General features: G+C 42.7%; 1 protein-coding gene across 3 annotated transcripts in view; it reads right to left on the bottom strand.

Moving 5' to 3' along the window:
* MYCBPAP (MYCBP associated protein) overlaps positions 1-20,457 on the bottom strand; it is an 81,058-nt gene that overhangs the window by 45,986 nt on the left and 14,615 nt on the right. For all 3 annotated transcript variants that reach the window (XM_056549427.1, XM_056549426.1, XM_056549428.1), the window contains exons 5-10: positions 19,787-19,961; positions 18,940-19,055; positions 18,117-18,267; positions 17,916-18,025; positions 7,210-7,325; positions 7,016-7,124 (exon numbers count right to left, since the gene is read on the bottom strand). In XM_056549427.1, coding sequence (XP_056405402.1) covers positions 7,016-7,124; positions 7,210-7,325; positions 17,916-18,025; positions 18,117-18,267; positions 18,940-19,055; positions 19,787-19,961 — 777 coding nt within the window. The remainder of the gene's footprint in view (positions 1-7,015; positions 7,125-7,209; positions 7,326-17,915; positions 18,026-18,116; positions 18,268-18,939; positions 19,056-19,786; positions 19,962-20,457) is intronic.

Genomic DNA, 20,457 nt, shown 5'->3' with positions numbered 1-20,457 from the left:
GAAGCTCAAATATCTGCTTTTGGGCAGTCCTAGAAAAATGAAGGAGTACTGTAGTCGTAGGGCTACTATGTATAAATAGTCACTAGATCACTACTGCTGATCTTCCTTCAAAGGTGCATGTTACCATAATTCATATGCATAAGGTGCGTCTTCCAGCATAGATAGTGGTTGTCATAGTGCAGTAATGACTCTGCTAGTCAATATATCCCAGTGGTACAAGGCCTTGATAGCAGCATACATAGGCAGCAATAGATAGCACATATCTTAGCAGCATATCATCATAACACTCCGTTCTGCAGCAATTAGTATTACACTTTCCAGCATAGTAGCAGAAATCCTGGTAGCAGCGTCAACAGGCAGCAATAGATAGCACATATCTTAGCAGCATACCGTCATTGTACTCAATTCTGCAACAGTAGGTATTGCACTTTCCAACATAGCAGCAGAGATATATAGCAGCAGATTATAGAGTTGGCACCAAAGCAAAAATTGATATCATTGCACTTAGCCCTTCAGTTGTGCAGCAGTTATATATTGCACTTAATTCAGTAGCTGCAGATAACTTGCAGTAAGCAGCAGTGCAAACTATTGGTTCCAACATCCATCCATAGTCATTGCACTTAGCCCTATGTGCTGCAGCTGTCCTTCATCTAATCCAATAACAAATGCATTAATAAAGCAGCATAGTTACATATCTTATGTATGTATGTATCTGCAGTCTAATAGTCCGGCACCTGGTTTGAAAGTCCCGTTTGTGGAGCGGATGAGAACGTGCACTTGATAGAAATATTATAAAGTCAGACTCCAGGTGGTCAGTAGGTTAAATAATGAAATATAATAGTAGTGTTTGTCACCCCCTGCAGCCGCCTGGTTCTCACTGGCGTGGACCGATGTATTGCGGCTGTTGTAAGTTCTCCCGTATGTAATGGTCTCGCACTGGGTTGGCAACCCCGATGGTAGTGGGGTGCGACGCGATGGTCCGGGCAATAGCCTGTGGCCGCTCCACAGAAGTCAGCTGGCAGTGACAGAGCCGACACTCTGGCAGGAGTGTCAGCGCACACGGGAGCGGCGTCCCACGTGGAGATCTCAAGTCCGGGAGATGTGGAAGGTGAGATACCGCCAAACAAAGCCGGAGACTGGAGTCTGGATTAACTCCTCAAATACCGGGACATCCACAGTTAGGTGCGGATAATGATGGTTTGGTGCGCACCAGTAAATCATGTGAATAGTGCCAGATGCTAGACGCGTTTCAGGGTACTGGGAATTGTAGTCCTCCGACCCCTTCTTCAGTAGATAAATGTTCATCGGTCCACACCAGTGAGAACCAGGCGGCTGCAGGGGGTGACAAACACTACTATTATATTTCATTATTTAACCTACTGACCACCTGGAGTCTGCCTTTATAATATTTCTATCAAGTGCACGTTCTCATCCGCTCCACAAACGGGACTTTCAAACCAGGTGCCGGACTATTGGACTGCAGATACATATATGCTCAACCAGCATTTTATAGTTATATATTCATTATTGTTACTCCACTAGGGCCCAGTGGGGTATTTATCAGTGCCTTTATATGTGTACTTTTATCATTTATTTTATTGAACTACATTTTTATATCAGTGATGCTGTTTTCTATTTAATTCTTTCCACACATATCATTATGCACCTTAGATGGTGAGGTTCTTGAGGTAAAAGCTATAAATTTGAATTTGAATTTACAAATCTGTTTACCTTTCTGGCACCAGTTGATTTAAAAAAATTTTTTTTCCTGTGGAGTACCCCTTTATAGAAAGTAAAAAGCCTGAAGGAGCCTTAGGGTCGCCTCACACGGCAGAATAATTAGTAAATTTTCCCTCCCTGCTTTCAACTTTTTGTCCAAATAAGGCTCCAATAAATTTATATGTGAATATTGTATATACAAATATGCGAAAATTCGCGAATATATCGGCACTTCCAGAGGACACTGATCCCTCCCTTCTTTTAGCTTGTGGGCCAATGAGAAGGATGCAAATACAGTTGTCAGAGGTTAGCAACATCCCTAGCAACCAATAGGAAAGTTGCCCACGCATGCGCACTGTACGAATTTCATTCTGAATTTCGCATGGAAAAAGAAAGTGAACGAATATGGGAAATTTGCGAACATAGGACGAATATTCCTCTACCGTGTTTTTCCAAAAATAAGACCGGGTCTTATATTAATTTTAGTCACAAAAAACACACTAGGGCTTATTTTCAGGGTAGGGCTTATTTATTTACGGTATGGGGGGCTGCAGCAGTGTGGAGGATGGGAGGCTGAAGGAGTGTGGAGGATGGGGGGCTGCAGGAGTGTGAAGGATCGGGGCTGCAGGAGTGTGAAGGATGGGGGGCTGCAGGAGTGTGAAGGATGGGGGGCTGCAGCAGTGTGGAGGATGGGAGGCTGTGTGGAGTCTGCAGGCATTACTGTGGTGGTCAAGTGGGGTCTGCGGGCATTACTGGCGGCCGCGGTCCGGATCTGGACTGCGGTCCACCAGCTGATTACCCCTGGACTAGGTCTTATTTTCGGGGTAGGGCTTATATTGTAGCCTTACCCTATAATCCTGCTAGGGCTTACTTTCGGGGTAGGGTTTATTTTCGGGGAAACACGTAAATTCGCAAATTCGAATATGTCCTATGCCGCTCATCACTAGTCATCAATAATGGATCAGTGGGGATCCAACTACCACTAGCCATGCTGATCAGCTGTTTGAAGGGGCTACAAAAGCTTGAACAAGTTCTGCAGCCTCTTCAATGTTAAAGGGTACCTCTCATCAACAAAACTTTTGATATATTATAGATTAATGTATGCAGAATAACTTTCCAATTGCATGTTATTAAAAAATATGCTTCTTTCTATTTAATTTTCCACTTTGAAAAAATGACCACTAGCAGGGAGCAGTGCTGAGCTTGTCTGTGTCTCGGCTGCAGTCTGAGATTTAGGACTCCAGCATGAGTCTGAAATCTATAAAAAAAAAAAAAGGCTTGCGGCCAGGACTGGAAGGGAGAACCCTAGTGGTCATTTTTTCAAAGTGAAAAATTAAATAGAAGGAAGCCTATTTTTTAATAACATGCTATTGGAAAGTTATTCTGCATACAGTCTCCCTACCAGTCCTGGCCGCAAGCTCTTTTTATAGATTTCAGACTCATGCTGGAGTCCTAAATCTCAGACTGCAGCTGGGACACAGACAAGCTCAGCACTTGTATAATATATGAGATGATGTTAGTTTGGGACATGAGGCATTATCCTGCAGGAAGTAGCTATTAGAGCAATGTTTCCCAACCAGAGCGCCTCCAGCTGTTGCAAAACTACAACTCCCAGCATGCCTGGACAGCCAAAGGCTGTCCAGGCATGCTGGGAGTTGTAGTTTTGCAACCGCTGGAGGCACCCTGGTTGGGAAACACTGTATTAGAGGCTATGCCCACTGTGGTCATAAAGGGATGGACATGGTCAGCAACAATATTCAGGTAGGCTGTTGAGTTTAAAGAGTACCTTTTATCAAAAAAACTGTTGATATATTATAGATTAATGTATGCAGAATAACTTTCCAATTGCATGTTATTAAAAAATATGCTTCTTTCTATTTAATTTTCCACTTTGAAAAAATGACCACTAGGAGTCTCCCTACCAGTCCTGGCTGAAAGCCATTTTTATAGATTTCAGACTCATGCTGGAGTCCTAAATCTCAGACTGCAGCCGGGACACAGACAAGCTCAGCACTGCTCCCTGCCTGTCAATCAGACAGGCAGGAGCCAGCACTGTGCTCATAGCACAGTAGAGCATACTCCAGACTCTGCCTTACTGCACGCCCTCATTCATTTTACTATATGAGCTCCGATCTTTCTTCTCTCTGCACATGCAGTTGTAAACAGAGAGGAGAAGATTCAGAGCTGCATGCTGCTGTGTTCACAGCCTCTATGCTGGGCCACGCCCCCTTTCTCCCTCACACTAGGACAGATGAATATGCAGCCAAGAAGACAATTAAAGGGGTACTCCCGTGGAAACCTTTTTTTTTTTTTTTTTTTTTTTTTTAAATCAACTGGTGCCAGAAAGTTAAACAGATTTGTAAATGGCTTCTATAAAAAAATAAAAACTCTTAATCTTTCCAGTACTTTTTAGGGTCTGTATACTACAGAGGAAATGGTTTTCTTTTTGGAACACAGAGCTCTCTGCTGACATCATGACCACAGTGCTCTCTGCTGACATCTCTGTCCATTTTAGGAACTGTCCAGAGCAGCATATGTTTTCTATGGGGATTTTCTTCTGCTCTGGACAGTTCCTAAAAAAGAGCTCTGTGTTCCAAAAAGAAAACCATTTCCATTGTAGTATTCAGCAGCTAATAAGTACTGGAAGGATTAAGATTTTTTTAATAGAAGTCATTTACAAATCTGTTTAACTTTCTGGCACCAGTTGATTAAAAAAAATAAATTTTCCATGGGAGTACCCCTTTAATCAGGTAGAAAGAGGGGGTTTTGAATGAAAAGAAAGACAGGGATAGTGTCAGTGAGAGTCAGGGCCAGATTGGGGGGGGGGGGGAGGATTAGGTAGAGTTTAGATCATGATAGGTACTCTTTAACCGGCAGTGTTTCCCAACTAGGGTGCCTCCAGCTGTTGCCAAACTACAACACCCAGCATGTCTGGACAGCCTAAGACTGTCCAGGCATGCTGGGAGTTGTAGTTTGGCAACAGCTGGAGGCACCCTGGGTGGGAAACACTGGTTTACCGGCACTGTGCTTTTAGTACCAGTGGTTCAAGGCTCTGCATGAGGCACTATGAAAAGTACAGCGATGAAGCCACAATAAACAGTGCAGCGCTCGTAGGAGCATCACAGCCCCATCAAACAGCCTCCTGAGGATAGGCCATCAATATTATAAGGCTGGATAACCTCTAACAACCTGGACTGCAGAATGATACAATGTAGCAAACTATCAACCAGATCTGACAGATCTAGCTCAGACAACACCGACTAGACTGGATGCAATGAAAACTAGCTGTGCGCAGGGTTATTGCATCCGGTGGATGTAAACAGCGCTGTCCTCATTCCCTCACCTCAAACTAATATATTGAGACCTGTGAGGAATTGGGACATGTATATTTGAATGTTTTACAAACCGAATAAGCTTTATTAAAGAAGCAGTCTGTGAATTATTTTGTTTTTTGCTTATATATTGCAGCATAGGTTATTATTAGGGAGTAATGTAGAAGTTCCCCACACGTATATGCCTTTTGCTTACCTGTTTTAGCTAATGTAGCAGGCACGGGTTTTCAGCCATTTCTGACTGCAAATCCATCACTGAAATGACTTGATAATGCAGCCTACATTTCCCATGGCTTTGGGTGGGATGTTTGATCACTGCATCTAGGTCTCCCATCAGACTGCTGGAGGTCCCCCAGGTGAACTCATTAGACTCATAAGTGGCTTGTACCAATTCATGCTACATCAGTTTTTATATATTTTCTTATTTAAAGTGTGTTTTTTAGAGAAATGTTGCTATCAGGTCAAAGATTTGACCTATAATCACAATTTAGGGGTTTTATGAAGATTTGAAGCATTTAGGTTACGTTGATACATTGAATCTTTACTGTAATTTTCAAATTTTTATTGCTGCGATTTTCCTAAAACAGGGTAAAAATGACTAGTTTTTACTGTGATTTGCACAATTGTGGTAAAATAGCACTTTTTTTTTGAGCAATTTTGGAAAGTCAGACACAATAAAGGAGTACTCCACCCGTAGACATCTTATCCCATATCCAAACGATAAGGGATAAGATGTCTGATCACGGGGGTGGGGACCCGGGACCCTCCCTCCCAATCTCCCTGCTGCACCCGGCATTCGTTTAGAGCGAGTTACAATATTAATCGGTTCCAGGACGACCATTGTATGTTGAGACCATAACTCTGTGGAAATCTGGTAATTGGTTCTGAAGCCCAAAAGGTCATCCAAAAATAGTAAAAAGTGAGGATTAAAGAATATTAAAGGGTTACTCAGCTGGGAAACTTTTTTTTTTTTTTTTTAAATCAACTGGTGCCAGAAAGATGAAACCAGATTCCTAAATTACTCCTATTAAAAAAGCTTAATCCTTCCAGTACTTATGAGCTACTGAATACTACAGAGGAAATTATTTTCTTTTTGGAGCACAGTGCTCTCTGCTGACATCACAAGCACAGTGCTCTCTGCTGACATCTCTGTCCATTTTAGGAACTGACCAGAGCAACATATGTTTGCTATGGGGATTTTCTCCTACCCTGGATAGTTCTTAAAATGGACAGAGATGTCAGCAGAGAGCACTGTGCTCATGATGTCAGCAGAGAGCTCTGTGTTCCAAAAAGAAAAGAATTTCCTCTGTAGTATTCAGCAGCTAATAAGTGCTGGAGCGATTAAGATTTTTTAATAGAAGTAATTTACAAATCTGTTTAACTTTCTGGCACCAGGAAAAAAAAAAGTTTTCCACCAGAGTACCCCTTTAAGTAGATAACTAGTACAGATAAAGTAAGTCCTTACATAGAAAATGAATAAAGATCTGCTGGGAGCTGTAATCACTGACTATGTAGAGGACAGGAGCTTCTTCAGGGTCCTGTACAGTACACGAAATGTCCTAAAAAATTTAAAATGGAATCGTCCTCACCTGTTGTCCAAAGGAGCAGCTAACCCTGGCACAGGTAAAGAGTAGTACAGAACATGTGATACCTCCCTGTACTGTAGGGGGCGCTACCAGACACCAGTTAGTGCATACACTTCAGTAATACAGGGGTTTTACCAGTGAATGCACATTCTGGTTGGTCGGCTCTTCCAGCCATTGACACATTTTGCAGATCTGGACTGTCTGTAGCATTGTATGATGAGTCTGGCTTCAAGTTACAATGGTCCAGAAAAGACCATTGTATGTTGAAACTATTGTATGTAGAGGCCATTGTAAGTTGAGGAATCACTGTATTTTATTGACCCTGTTCTTGCCCATGTTTACAGCTTATCAAGGTATTTCTCTTATACTTTAGTTTACCCTGTAAGACAAAGGATTTTCTATCCAAACTGCTGGCTGACCACAGAAGAGCAATGAGGGACCCGAAACATAATCTGGAACAACATCTGGAAAATCGCTGAGTGGATTCCTGTAAAAGACAAGTTTGGCGCATCCTTGTAATACATCGCCACTCACCGCTCGGCCATCATTCCTTGCTCTGCGCTCATACTCACTGGTTTTCTTTATCTTCGCTTGGAGTTTCCTGAAGTTCATCACTTAGTGAGACGTGTTCAGCAGAGACAGATGTAAACGGACGTCCTCGCCCAATGACCTCCAAACCAGCTATATCCTGTAAAATAGGTCACAAGGCTTTGTTATTGCTTCAGTACTAGTTAAAAGGGTACACATCAACTGGTGCCAGAAAGTTAGACAGATTTGTAAATTACTTTTATTAAAAATATTAATCCTTCTAGCACTTATCAGCTGCTGTATGCTCCTCAGGAAGTTCTTTTCTTTTTGAATTTCCTTTCTGTCTGACCACAGTGCTCTCTGCTGACACATCTGTCCATTTTAGGAACTGTCCAGAGTAAGAGCAAATCCCCATAGCAAACCTATCCTGCTTTGGACAGTTCCTGACATGGACAGAGGTGTCAGCAGAGAGCACTGTGGTCAGATAGAAAGGAAATTCAAAAGAAAAGAACTTCCTGTGGAGCATATAGAAGCTACTGTATGTACTGGAAGGATTAAGAATTTTTAATAAAAGTCATTTACAAATCTGTTTAACTTTATGTCATCAGTTGATTTAAAAAAAAAAAAATGTTTTCCAGTGGAGTACCCCTTTATAGAGGTTCTCCAATCCCACATATTAGAGATGAGCGAATTTACAGTAAATTTGATTCGTCACGAACTTCTCAGCTCGGCAGTTGATGACTTTTCCTGCATAAATTAGTTCAGCTCTCAGGTGCTCCCGTGGGGTGGAAAAGGTGGATACAGTCCTAGGAGACTCTTTCCTAGGACTGTATCCACCTTTTCCAGCCCACCGGAGCACCTGAGAGCTGAACTAATTTATGCAGGATAACATCAACTGCCGAGCCAAGAAGTTCGTGACGAATCGAATTTACTGTAAATTCGCTCATCTCTACCACATATGAATGGCCTATCCCAGTGTTTCCCAATCAGTGTGCCTCCAGCTGTTGCAAAACTACAGCATGTTGAGGCTATGGCTTTTCCTTGGACAAAATCTTGTCCTTTCTGTCCCACAGAAGTCTATGGGAACAGTAGAAAAGAATAAAATGACTTATCATGGTAAAAACGCAGGAAAAAAAAAAAAACATGAAGACTAAAACCCACTATTTTTGAAAAGAAAAAAAAAACGCAACAAAAACTGCATCTTGGGGGTGCAAATAAACAAAAACTTAAAGGGGTACTCCACTTCTCAGCGTTTGGAACAAACCGTTCCGAACGCTGAAGCCGGCGCCGGCAGCTCGTGACCGCTGTCGGCTCCAGCGTTCGGAACAGTTTGTTCCAAATGCTGAGCTGCGGAGTACCCCTTTAAGAGTGTTGTCCCACCTCAGCTCTTTTGAGTTTTTCCCAGAGTTACATAAACAGCACAGCTCGTGGGTTTCGCAGGGGGTAGATAAAGTTAGGCAAATTATAATTCTTTGAAGAAATGAAGGTAGAATTCGGCATTACAGAAAAAAACAGCAGGTACAGCGGGAGAGCGGGTAGACAGACATGCGGGGGGGGGGGGGGGGGGGAGTGGCGACGGACCGTTGCGTGCTCACAGCACTTCCTCAGGCCATCCAATGGGCACGCAACGGTCCATCGCCACTCCCCCCGCATGTCTGTCTACCCGCTCTCCCTGCTGGCGTCTTATCCTTATGAATAAAGAAGACACTATGGTTGGAATTCCTGGTGAGTGCAGCGTTTTCATTCTTTGAGAAGTTTAGATTTGTAAATTACTTCTATTAAAAAATCTTAATCCCTACAATAATTATCAGCTGCTCCAGTTGAGTTGTTCTTTTCTGTCTGGCAACAGTGCTCTCTCCTGACATCTCTGCTTGTCTCGGGAACTGCACAGAGTAGAAGAGGTTTGCTATGGGGATTTGCTTCTAAACTGGGCGGTTCCCGAGACAGGTGTCATCAGAGAGCACTTAGACAGAAAGGAACAACTCAACTTCAGCAGCTCATATGTACTGAAAGGGATCAATTGGATATAATTGCAATTAAGTGGAGGGGAAAGATTGACGGAGAAAGAGAAGATTTTTGGAGTGAGATCTGTAAAAATATTGACACAATCTCCATTAATATGCAGAATAGACAAAATTGAGGATTATTTGGAAAACATATATCTCCCCTCTGGATAGGATTGTAGGATGTCCTAGGTGTAAGGTAGAGAAAGTGGATTTTGACCATCTTATATGGGGTTGTAGGTATTTCCAAGAGTACTGGACGGAGGTTTATGATATCATCCAGAATAAAATAGGATATAGACCTCCCTGTATTCAGTGCAGTACTGGGTGAGAAAGTACTAAAAACAACATGCGCATTACTAATTATTAAAGTTCAATTCTATGCTAGATTAATAGTATTAAGAGTCTGGTACTTGCAAAATAAAAATTAAAAACCCTCAGTGTTAGAATGGTTAAATTATTGTAAAGAAGATCATAAATTATGAATGGGTATTTAGCCAAAAATAGAGTTAGTGGTAGAGATGAGCGAACTTACAGTAAATTCGATTCGTCACAAACTTCTCGGCTCGGCGGTTGCTGACTTTTCCTGCATAAATTAGTTCAGCTTTCAGGTGCTCCTGTGGGCTGGAAAAGGTGGATACAGTCCTAGGAGACTCTTTCCTAGGACTGTAACCACCTTTTCCAGCCCACGGGAGCACCGGAAAGCTGAACTAATTTATGCAGGAAAAGTCATCAACTGCTGAGCCGAGAAGTTCGTGACGAATCAAATTTACTGTAAGTAAGTGGGATAGAGAGGTTCCAAAAAGTATGGAGAATTTGCCCAATGGATTGATGTAAGGTATTAATGCTGTTTTTTTTTTTTGTTTTTTTTCATATGGGAAACTGGGAGGGTTGGGGAGAGGGGGGGGGTGCAATTTTGTTAGTCTGTTTAATATATTTAATTGATCATTTATTCAACTATTTAATTCTGGTTTGTATGTTTTGGATGTTTTATTGAAAATTGTGTTTTCTTTTCTGTGCACAATTTTATGGACTAAAAAAAGAAGAAAAGAAAAAGGCACAAAAGGGACACAAACTATCTATGCACAGATTTACATTTTATAACTGAAAATCTACAACTTTCAATTAAAACAGATTTTGCACTGACAGATGAGGTGCAGAACACTCTCTGCTGCTTTACTACAATTATCATATGTGTGTGGTCCTACTTCTATCTGTGTTGTGCACTGCTTAGTGTTCCTTACTGAGATCTTCTAAATCTTTAAAAAACAAACAAACAAAAAAAAAAACAGCACAGCTCGTAGGGCTATGCCGTTTGCTCAACTCTAATAAAGTCAATGGGAGTTACGCCTAATGTGCAACATTTCCGCTTCGGCCTCTTTCGGCTCTTCTGACCACTTCAGCCGCTGCAAAAAAGCAGAAGCCGGCCGTAAAACACAGACGAGCCAATGATGTGAAGAGGGGGGAGCTCATATTACTGCTCATTTGATTTAAAGGCAGCAAGAAGCTTTTCTCAGTCACAGTAGTTTCCCTCAGAACAGACTCAATACTCTCTTATTTAAAGTGTACCTATCATCAACAAAAACTTTTTATAAAATGTAGATAATAACATTATATGTATATTTGTAATATACTTTGATTAAAAGATTTTTATATTTTGGGGTGAAAAATGCTGTCTCTGCAGCTATTGTATGTGTGTCTCTGTGAGGAGTCCAAATACAGGAAGTGATGGCAGGACAAGCAGGGATCTGTGCAGGCTCCTGGCTTGTCAAACATCCTGCTGTGTGAGCCAGAGGCATGTCATAGAGCCTAAGTGTGCAGAGCCTTGCTTGTCCTCAGTGCACAGAGCCCTGCTTGTCCTCACTGCACATAACCCTGCTTGTCCTCAGTGTACAGAGCCCGGCTTGTCCTCAGTGTACAGAGCCCTGCTTGTCCTCAGTGTACAGAGCCCTGCTTGTCCTCAGTGTACAGAGCCCTGCTTGTCCTCAGTGTACAGAGCCCTGCTTGTCCTCAGTGTACAGAGCCCTGCTTGTCCTCAGTGTACAGAGCCCCTGCTTGTCCTCAGTATACAGAGCCCGGCTTGTCCTCAGTGTACAGAGCCCGGCTTGTCTTCGGTGTACAGAGCCCGGCTTGTCCTCGGTGTACAGAGCCCCGCTTGTCCTCGGTGTACAAAGCCCCGCTTGTCCTCGGTGTACAGAGCCCTGCTTGTCCTTAGTGTACAGAGCCCGGCGCTTGTCCTCAGTGTACAGAGCCCTGCTTGTCCTTAGTGTACAGAGCCCTGCTTGTCCTCAGTGTATAGAGCCCGGCTTTTCCTCAGTACACAGAGCCCTGCTTGTCCTCAGTGTACAGAGCCCTGCTTGTTCTCAGTGTACAGAGCCCTGCTTGTGCCTCAATATACAGAGCCCTGCTTGTCCACCCTAACTTCCTGTATTTGGTCTACTCATAGAGACACACAGGCAATAGCTGCAGGGACAAAAATATACATATTTTATAACCAATGTATATTACAAATACGCATATAATGGTATTATCTACATTGTATAAAAAGCTTTTGTTGACAACAGGTATACTTTAAGAAATGCTTTCTGCTGTAAAATCTAATGAGCAGTAATTTGAGCTCCCTTCTTCACATCAATGGTCTGGTTCTCAGTAGACAGGAGGGGAGGGGGGAAAACAGTGGCAGAGCCGACTAATTTCAGAGATTGTGACCGGACACCACAACTACAAGCCTGACAGCTCAGCTTACATGTAGAGATCCGTACAGTATGGATCATAACATTATATTAGTAAGTCGCTTTACTATATTGACACATATACAGGTTATTTCTTTCGCCGGACAACCCCTTAAATAGGAGGACTTCAGGGGCGTGAGGAGGGGCATTCAGTCACACAGAGAGGTGCCGCCACCTTTAAACTGTACTTGTGACTTCTTATGAAGTTTTACGTTTACAGGGAAATTGTGGTTTTCGGCAAAGAAAGATTATTTATTGTGTAATGAAAAGTTACATGTTGTGCAAAACTATTTTTAACATTCTTGCTTTCTGTCACTATATGGCACACTCATTGGCTTATTTCAGGGGCTAAAAATCTGTCCCATGCATATAATAAATACATAGGTGCTCAGCTTGTTGGTGCACCATCTCACATAGCAAAAGCCATGTGACCTGTAAAGGGGAAATAAAATACCGTATTTATCGGCGTATTTCCCATTTTAATAGGGAAATTTAAGTTAAAAAAAATACATATAAGATAAATGACAAACTAAATTCCATATCATCCCTGTAACTTTGATTTCACCTGAACTTCAGTTTGGTCCCCCCTTCCAGTGCCACATCATTCCTCCCCTTTTATCAGCCCCTGTGCCACATTTACACCCATCCCCCCCTCTCATCATTCCCCCACTGTCTTATCATTCCCCCACCCCTTTTCATCATGCCCCGTCTCATCATGTCCCCCTCTCATCATGCCCCCTCTCATCATGCCCCTTTTCATCATGCCCCCTTTTCATCATGCCCCGTCTCATCATGTCCCCTTTTCATCATGCCCCCTTCTCATCATGCCCCCCTCCATCATGCCCCGTCTCATCATGTCCCCCTCTCATCATGCCCCCTCTCATAATGCCCCCCTCTCATCATGCCCCCTTTTCATCATGCCCCGTCTCATCATGTCCCCTTTTCATCATGCCCCCTTCTCATCATGTCCCCCTCCATCATGCCCCGTCTCATCATGTCCCCCTCTCATCATGCCCCCTCTCATAATGCCCCCCTCTCATCATGCCCCCCTCTCATCATGCCCCCCTCTCATCATGCCCCCTTTTCATCATGCCCCCTCTCATCATGCCCCCCTCTCATCATGCCCCCCTCTCATCATGCCCCCCTCTCATCATGCCCCCTTTTCATCATGCCCCCTTTCCATCATGCCCCCTTCTCATCATGCCCCTTTTCATCATGCCCCCCTCTCATCATGCCCCGTCTCATCATGCCCCCTTTTCATCATGCCCCCTTTTCATCATGCTCCCTTCTCATCATGCCCCCCTCTCATCATGCCCCTTTTCATCATGCCCCCCTCTCAGCATCCCCTCCCCCCCCCCTGTTTTCTATATATATATTTTTTCCCATCTTCCTTACCTAGCCGCGCTCGGCAGGCCAGGTCCGGTGTCGGGTCTTGCCGGCTGTGGTCAGTGAAGCAGGATGAGTGACGTCCTCTGCCGGCTGCACAGCATCAGGGACGTCACTCATCATTCGCTGCAGCCGCCGCTGGTCAGTGTGGCCACGGCGCCGGCTGCTTGTTTAACTTCAACAGCCCAACAGCAGCCACCTTAGAATAGTCACAGCGACAGAATACAATAAAAAGCAGGGGGGAAAGGGAGGAAAATCAAATAAAAAGCAAAGCTGGAGTCGTGCGCTGGTCACTGATTTAAAGTGGCCGCAGCCAGGCTGCTAATCCTTAACAAGCAGCCGCTGCTGCGGCCACTTTAAATCAGTGACAGCAGGCAGACTTTTTGCCTTGAATTTAAGATTTAAAAGTGCGTGTTATAGTAATACCAAGGGAACAAGCATTTTTCTTTTTATATTTTTTATGTCACACAGAAGAATGTCATATTCACTTACGTCTATGTGTGTCTCAAAGTAATTAAAGGGGTACTCCGCTGCTCAGCGTTTGGAACAAACTGTTCCGAACGCTGGAGCTGGGAACTCGTGACATCATAGCACCGCCCCCTCATGAAATCACGCCCCGCCCCTCGATGCAAATCTATAGGAGGGGTGTGACAGCCTCACGCCCCCTCCCATAGACTTGCATTGAGGGGGCGGGGTGTGACATCATGAGGGGGCGGGGCTTTAATGTCACGAGCTCCCGGCTCCAGCATTCAAAACAGTTTGTTCCAAACGCTGAGCAGCGGAGTACCCCTTTAAGTAACATTATCTTGATTTTATATACCACAGAAATGTATTGAACCAAGCCTAAAATGTGATCCAATTTCAATGGTAACATTCTTAGACAATGTTATAAAAGCACAGCAGACATCCCGGATGAGAATTCTGCCAAAATCGGTCACGACGACTGTGGCCCTTGTGCTTGTAAAGACAGAAAACATTCACCATCCCCCAAGCCGCATGTGTTCATCCAATGACATTTACATATCCCTTTTAGTTATTTTTCAGGTATCCCGCAGCATTTAGAAGAAACTTACTACAATCTGCCTCTACTAAAATACATCTTAAGGCATCATTTCTCTTCCTCACGCTGTATAAAATCTGCTAAAGCTGCGGCTAAACGGCTCAGTCATTTTCAGACACAATCTACACAGTGGGGCCAAAACTGTCTCTAATGGAGCAAAATTACGTCTAAACCTAAAGTAAACGTAATGAAGATTAAATACTGATGAATCATAAACTGCACAATGCTATACAAGAAAATGATCTGGGGAATCTAAAGTGGAAGGTTGACATTTGTACCAATTATTTCATTGTTCTTACACATTTAAAATGATGTAACTTTGAAAGTCTTCGTTAACCCCTTGGCGACCTATGACGGTTCTAATCCGGTAAGGTGCCGCTAAGGGTATATAGAGGGGCCTCCTAACTCGAACCAGCTCCATAACCCAGACCCCCAGCTGATTTCAGTAGTAGTAATAGCTGGCGTGCAGCAAGCCCCTCAGCTGGCTGTTAACACTTTAAATGCCGCTGTTAAAATCAGTTAAAAATCTCCCATCATATTGTGTTTACAATGATTACGCAGACCTATATGTTTCCGTGGTAACAGACTACAAATATACCCTGTGTAGTCTGAAGTCCTATCTTATAATCAATTCCATTTGTCCAAATAACTTTACTAAGTTAGGCTAGATGTCTGTTTGTTTCTGTGTTATTATCTTTAATTTTCCTGTATACAAAAGTGTAGTGGACTATGTGGTAAAGAAAACATATAGGGGGAGATTTAGCAAAACGTGTCCAGAGGAAAAGTTGCCCAGTTGCCCATAGCAACCAATCAGATTGCTTCTTTCATTTTGCAGAGGTCTTGTTAAAAATGAAAGAAGCGATCTGATTGGTTGCTATTGGCAACTGGGCAACTTTTTACTCTGGACAGGTTTTGCTAAATCTCCCCCCAAACACTTCATTGTGGTTATATTTTATATTTATTTATGTAAGGGAATGGGAAACAGATTCTGATGTATGGATTCGTTTTTATTCCCTTCAAAAATATAAAACATATACGTTAAAGGAAAACTGTCAGCTTTCTCCCCCCCCCCCCCCCACTAACCAGCGGTACTGGCTGGTAGTGTGGGGGACGCTGATCAGTTTGATCCTTACCGTGCCAGGATCCACCGCGCCGTTCGGCCGCAATCTTCTATTTTCGGTATATTCAAATGAGGTGCTAAATGCCACTCTGACGTCAGTGCCGCTGGCCGCAGCGCCGCCCTGCTCATCAATATTCCAGTTAGCACCTCATTTGAATATACTGAAAATAGAAGATTATGGCCAAACAGCGCAGCGGATCCGGGCACGGTAAGGATCAAACTGATCAGTGTACCCCGCACTCAGCCAATACTGCTGGTTAGTGCGGGGGAGAAAGCTGACAGTTTTCCTTTAAATGTAAACAAAAATGCAGTGTGAACATAGCCTGATAGCTTTGGTAGAAAAGATTGATGCCAATACTTTGGAATAATTTAGGCCTACATAGGAGCTTGTAAACACCAAAAATATGTGTTATCGCCTCCTATGCAGGACATCCTATCTTGTTATGGAGAAGATGGAAGGGTGAACTTTTGTGATCTGTTCACTTGGTGGTGGTGCTGTGTAGCGGCCATTGTTATTGTGGTGCTGCACTTGTGGGGTGGTGTGTCCCAGAGTCAGGGGGGCTAGTCTGCCAGCAAAGGTGCTGAGCTCTCCCCCTGCAGTTGCTGGTTTGCAGTGCTACACCTATTATAACAGGGACCAACTTAAGTATCAAGTGGGCAAAAGTGTACTAATTTTGCTTAGTGGCAATAATTAAGTGTATGACATGTGGCTATGCAGTCTATATATATATATATATATATATATATATATATATATATATATAAATGTTGGCACCCCTGAGATTTTTCAAGAAAATTAAGTATTTCTAACAGAAAAGGATTGCAGTAACACGTGTTTTGCTATAAACATGTTTATTCCCTTTGTGTGTATTGGAACTAAACCAAAAAAGGTAGGAAAAAAGGCAAATAGGACATAATGTCACACCAAACTCCAAAAATGGGCTGGACAAAATTATTGGCACCCTTTCAAAATTGTGGAAAAATAAGATTGTTTCAAACATGTGATACTCCTTTAAACTCACCTGGGGCAAGTAACAAGTGTGGGCAATATAAAAAATCACACCTGAAGCAGACAAAAAGGAGAGAAGTTCACTTAGTCTTTGCATTGTGTGTCTGTGTGTGCCACACTAAGCATGGACAACAGAAAGAGGTGAAGAGAACTGTCTGAGGACTTAAGAACCAAAATTGTGGAAAAATACCAACAATCTCAAGGTTACAAGTCCATCTCCAGTGATCTAGATTTGCCTTTGTCCACAGTGCGCAACATTATCAAGAAGTTTGCAACCCATGGCACTGTAGCTAATCTCCCTGACGTGGACGGAAAAGAAAAATTGATGAAAGGTGACAACGCAGGATAGTCCGGATGGTGGATAAGCAGCCTCAAACAAGTTCCAAAGATATTCAAGCTGTCCTGCAGGCTCAGGGAGCATCAGTGTCAGCGCAAACTATCCGTTGACATTTAAATGAAATGAAACACTATGGCAGGAGACCCAGGAGGACCCCACTGCTGACACAGAGACATAAAAAAGCAAGACTACATTTTGCCAAAATAAACTTGAGTAAGCCAAAATCCTTCTGGGAAAAACATACTGTGGACAGATGAGACCAAGATAGAGCTTTTTGGTAAAGCACATCATTCTACTGTTTACCGAAAAGGAATGATGCCTACAAAGAAAAGAACACAGTACCTACAGTGAAATATGGGGGAGGGTCAATGATGTTTTGGGGTTGTTTTGCTTCCTCTGGCACTGGGTGCCTTGAATGTGTGCAAGACATCATGAAATCTGAGGATTACCAATGGATTTTGGGTCACACTATACAGCCCAGTGTCAGAAAGCTGGGTTTGCATCCGAGATCTTGGGTTTTCCAGCAGGACAATGACACCAAACATACGTAAAAAAGCACACAGAAATGGATGGCAACAAAGCGCTGGAGAGTTCTAAAGTGGCAGCAATGAGTCCAGATCTAAATCCCATTGATCACCTGTGGAGAGATCTTAAAATTTCTGTTGGGAAAAGGCGCCTTCCAATAAGAGAGACCTGGAGCAGTTTGCAAAGGAAGAGTGGTCCAACCTTCCGGCTGAGAGGTGTAAGAAGCTTATTGATGGTTATAGGAAGCGACTGATTTCAGTTATTTTCTTCAAAGGGTGTGCAGCCAAATATTAAGTTAAGGGTGCCAATAATTTTGTCCGGCCCATTTTTGGTGTGACATTGTGTCCAATTTGCTTTTTTCCCCCCCCTTTTTTGGTTAAGTTCCAAGGGAATAAACATGTGTATAGCAAAACATTTGTTACTGCAATCCTTTTCTGTGAGAAATGCTTAATTTTCCTGAAAAATTTCAGGGGTGCCAACATTTACGGCCATGACTATATATATATATATATATATATATATATATATATTTTTTTTTTTTTTCTACAATTGAAACTAGGTGTAGTATTGTCACTTACAGGCTGGGTGAAGTTCAGCTCCTCCATGACAGCTTTAAGTTTCTCCTTGCGGTGCTGGAGATACAAGCTTTTATCCCATGTGCAGTGAAATGGGGGCCTTTCGGCAGAACCTGAGGAAAGTTGTATAAATGACAGGAATCAGGAATATTTTAGCCAGGATACCAGGAAGTCAAACTTGACAGATAAAAAGAAGACTTGTACCTGTCTCCTGCTGGATACTACATGGCTTTCCTATGTGAGTGACAGGTGAGGGGTAACCCCGCTCAAACTGAGTAAGTGTTAATGTCAGGCCAGTCAGCTCATCTCCAATAAGTTCAGACGTGTTCCAGAATTCACTTCCAATGCGCTGGCCCTGAATGAAAAAACATATTTACAGGATCCCTGACATTTGAAACAACTTTTGATATGTCACAAAGACATGTCAAAGGTTGTGAATGGTTGAGGTCTGGACGTTAGGACTCCCTCTGACTGGTAAAATACTCAGCTGAGCACTTATATTCCCAGCTCACTTCTATCCCAGTCTTGCTACAGCAGACATATTCTATGGTAAGTCCATGGAGCCGTCTTCTGAACAAATGACAGGGACACTTTAAAGGGGTTCTCCATTGCTAGACATCTTATCTCCTATTCAAAGGATAGGGGATAAGATGTCTGATCGTGGGGGTCTGGCGATCTCCGTGCAGACACCTGGCGTTCTGAACATTATGTTCTGACCACTGGGTTCGGGAGGACGTGGCCTTTATGTCATGCCACGCCCCCCCCATTCATGTCTATGGGAGGGGGCGTGATGTCACGGCCATAGACATGAATGGAGGGGGCATGCCGTGACATCACGAACACGGCCTTACGAACCCAACATTCCGAACATAATGTACAGAACACAGATTGTCAGCATGGAGATCGCATCCCAGCAGCTGGACACCCGCAATCTGTCATCTTATTCCCTATCCTTTGGTTAGGGGATAAAATGTCTAGCACCTACCTAAACCAATTTTCTCATGCCTTCAACATGCCCTAAACCCACCTTGCCATGCTCCAGAGCTGGGATACAACGGTCTATCAAGTGTCTCTCCTCCCGGACTTTGCGGAAATCTTCACACACACTCATTAAAAGCTGTTCCTTGGGTTTGCAGAGCTGACCTGCCTCGAGAAAGACATATATAGTGAGTCAACTATAGAAGAGAAGCGTTCATTTTCTATGTTTTAAATGTATTTATACAATGCTTTAAAGGGTACCTTTCATCAAAAAAACTTTTGATATATTATAGATTAATGTATGCAGAATAACTTTCCAATAGCATGTTATTAAAAAATATGCTTCTTTCTATTTCATTTTCCACTTTGAAAAAAATGACCACTAGAGGTCTCCCTACCAGTCCTGGCCACAAGCCCTTTTTATAGATTTCAATCTCATACTGGAGTCCTAAATCTCAGACTGCAGTCGGGACACAGACAAGCTCAGCACTGCTCCCTGTTAGTGGTCATTTTTTTCAAAGTGGAAAATTAAATAGAAAGAAGCATATTTTTAATAACATGCTATTGGAAAGTTATTCTGCATACATTAATCTATAATATTTCTATAGTGTTTTTTTGATGAACGGTACCCTTTAAATGACAAAAATTAACATCACAAAAATTTAGGCATCAAATACCCGTTGAGTTCTGTCTCCCTGTTGTATGGAGGTGTAGGGCACCTATAAAGTGCATTACTGCACTAAAGGGCTTTTTTTGTTTTTAGCATCTGTACAGGCCCGACAGGAAACAATCTATGGCTTATTGCCTAACAACTACCGTACAGCTCTTAGGTATAAAACCTCTCTGTAAAGAAAATTTTAATTTATAAAAAATTTTAAAAAATACATATAACTAACGGGATAATGCGTCCAGTTGCCTTTTCCTCAGATTCATATGGTACTGCCAGTTATTCAGCGCATTGTCCTGCTTCTGTAGGGGTGTGAAGGCTTCTTTCTTCTGCTGAAGTTCCCCCTCTTCTTCATATGTTCCAAGAATGTCAAACAGAGGTTCATCTGGGATAAGCTCGGCAACCTAACAACAAGAGTATTCAAAATAATAATCTATTCATTTATACACTCTCCAGCATTTAGCCTGTGTACAGATACCCAAGATGGAAATATCAGGTGTCCAGAAGGAGGGGTTGTCTGTTTTAAATATGTCTTATTAGTCCCCCCTACTATCTTAAATCTTACTCACCGATATGTAAACAGCTGTTAGAGTTCTTACCCCTGATCTTTTCAGGGGCTGGAGAAATATCTTAAAGGGGTACTCCCTTTAGGCTGTTATGAGATAGTTGGAGGAGAGCAGATTTATATACTTTTTTCCCATGGAGCATTGCTTCCAAGAGCAACATTTAAAGGGGCACTGCGGTGGAAAACATTTTTTTTTTCTAAATCAACTGGTGCCAGAAAGTTAAACAGGTTTGTAAATTACTTCTATTAAAAAATCTTAATCCTTCCAGTACTTATCAGCTGCTGTTTACTACAGAGGACGTTTTTTTTCTTTTTGAATTTCCTTTCAGTCTGAC

This window comes from Hyla sarda, chromosome 13, assembly GCF_029499605.1.
Source record: "Hyla sarda isolate aHylSar1 chromosome 13, aHylSar1.hap1, whole genome shotgun sequence".
Lineage (NCBI taxonomy): Eukaryota > Metazoa > Chordata > Amphibia > Anura > Hylidae > Hyla > Hyla sarda.
The sequence above is the reverse complement of the archived record's forward strand: the minus strand, read 5'-3'. Positions and strand labels throughout refer to the sequence as shown.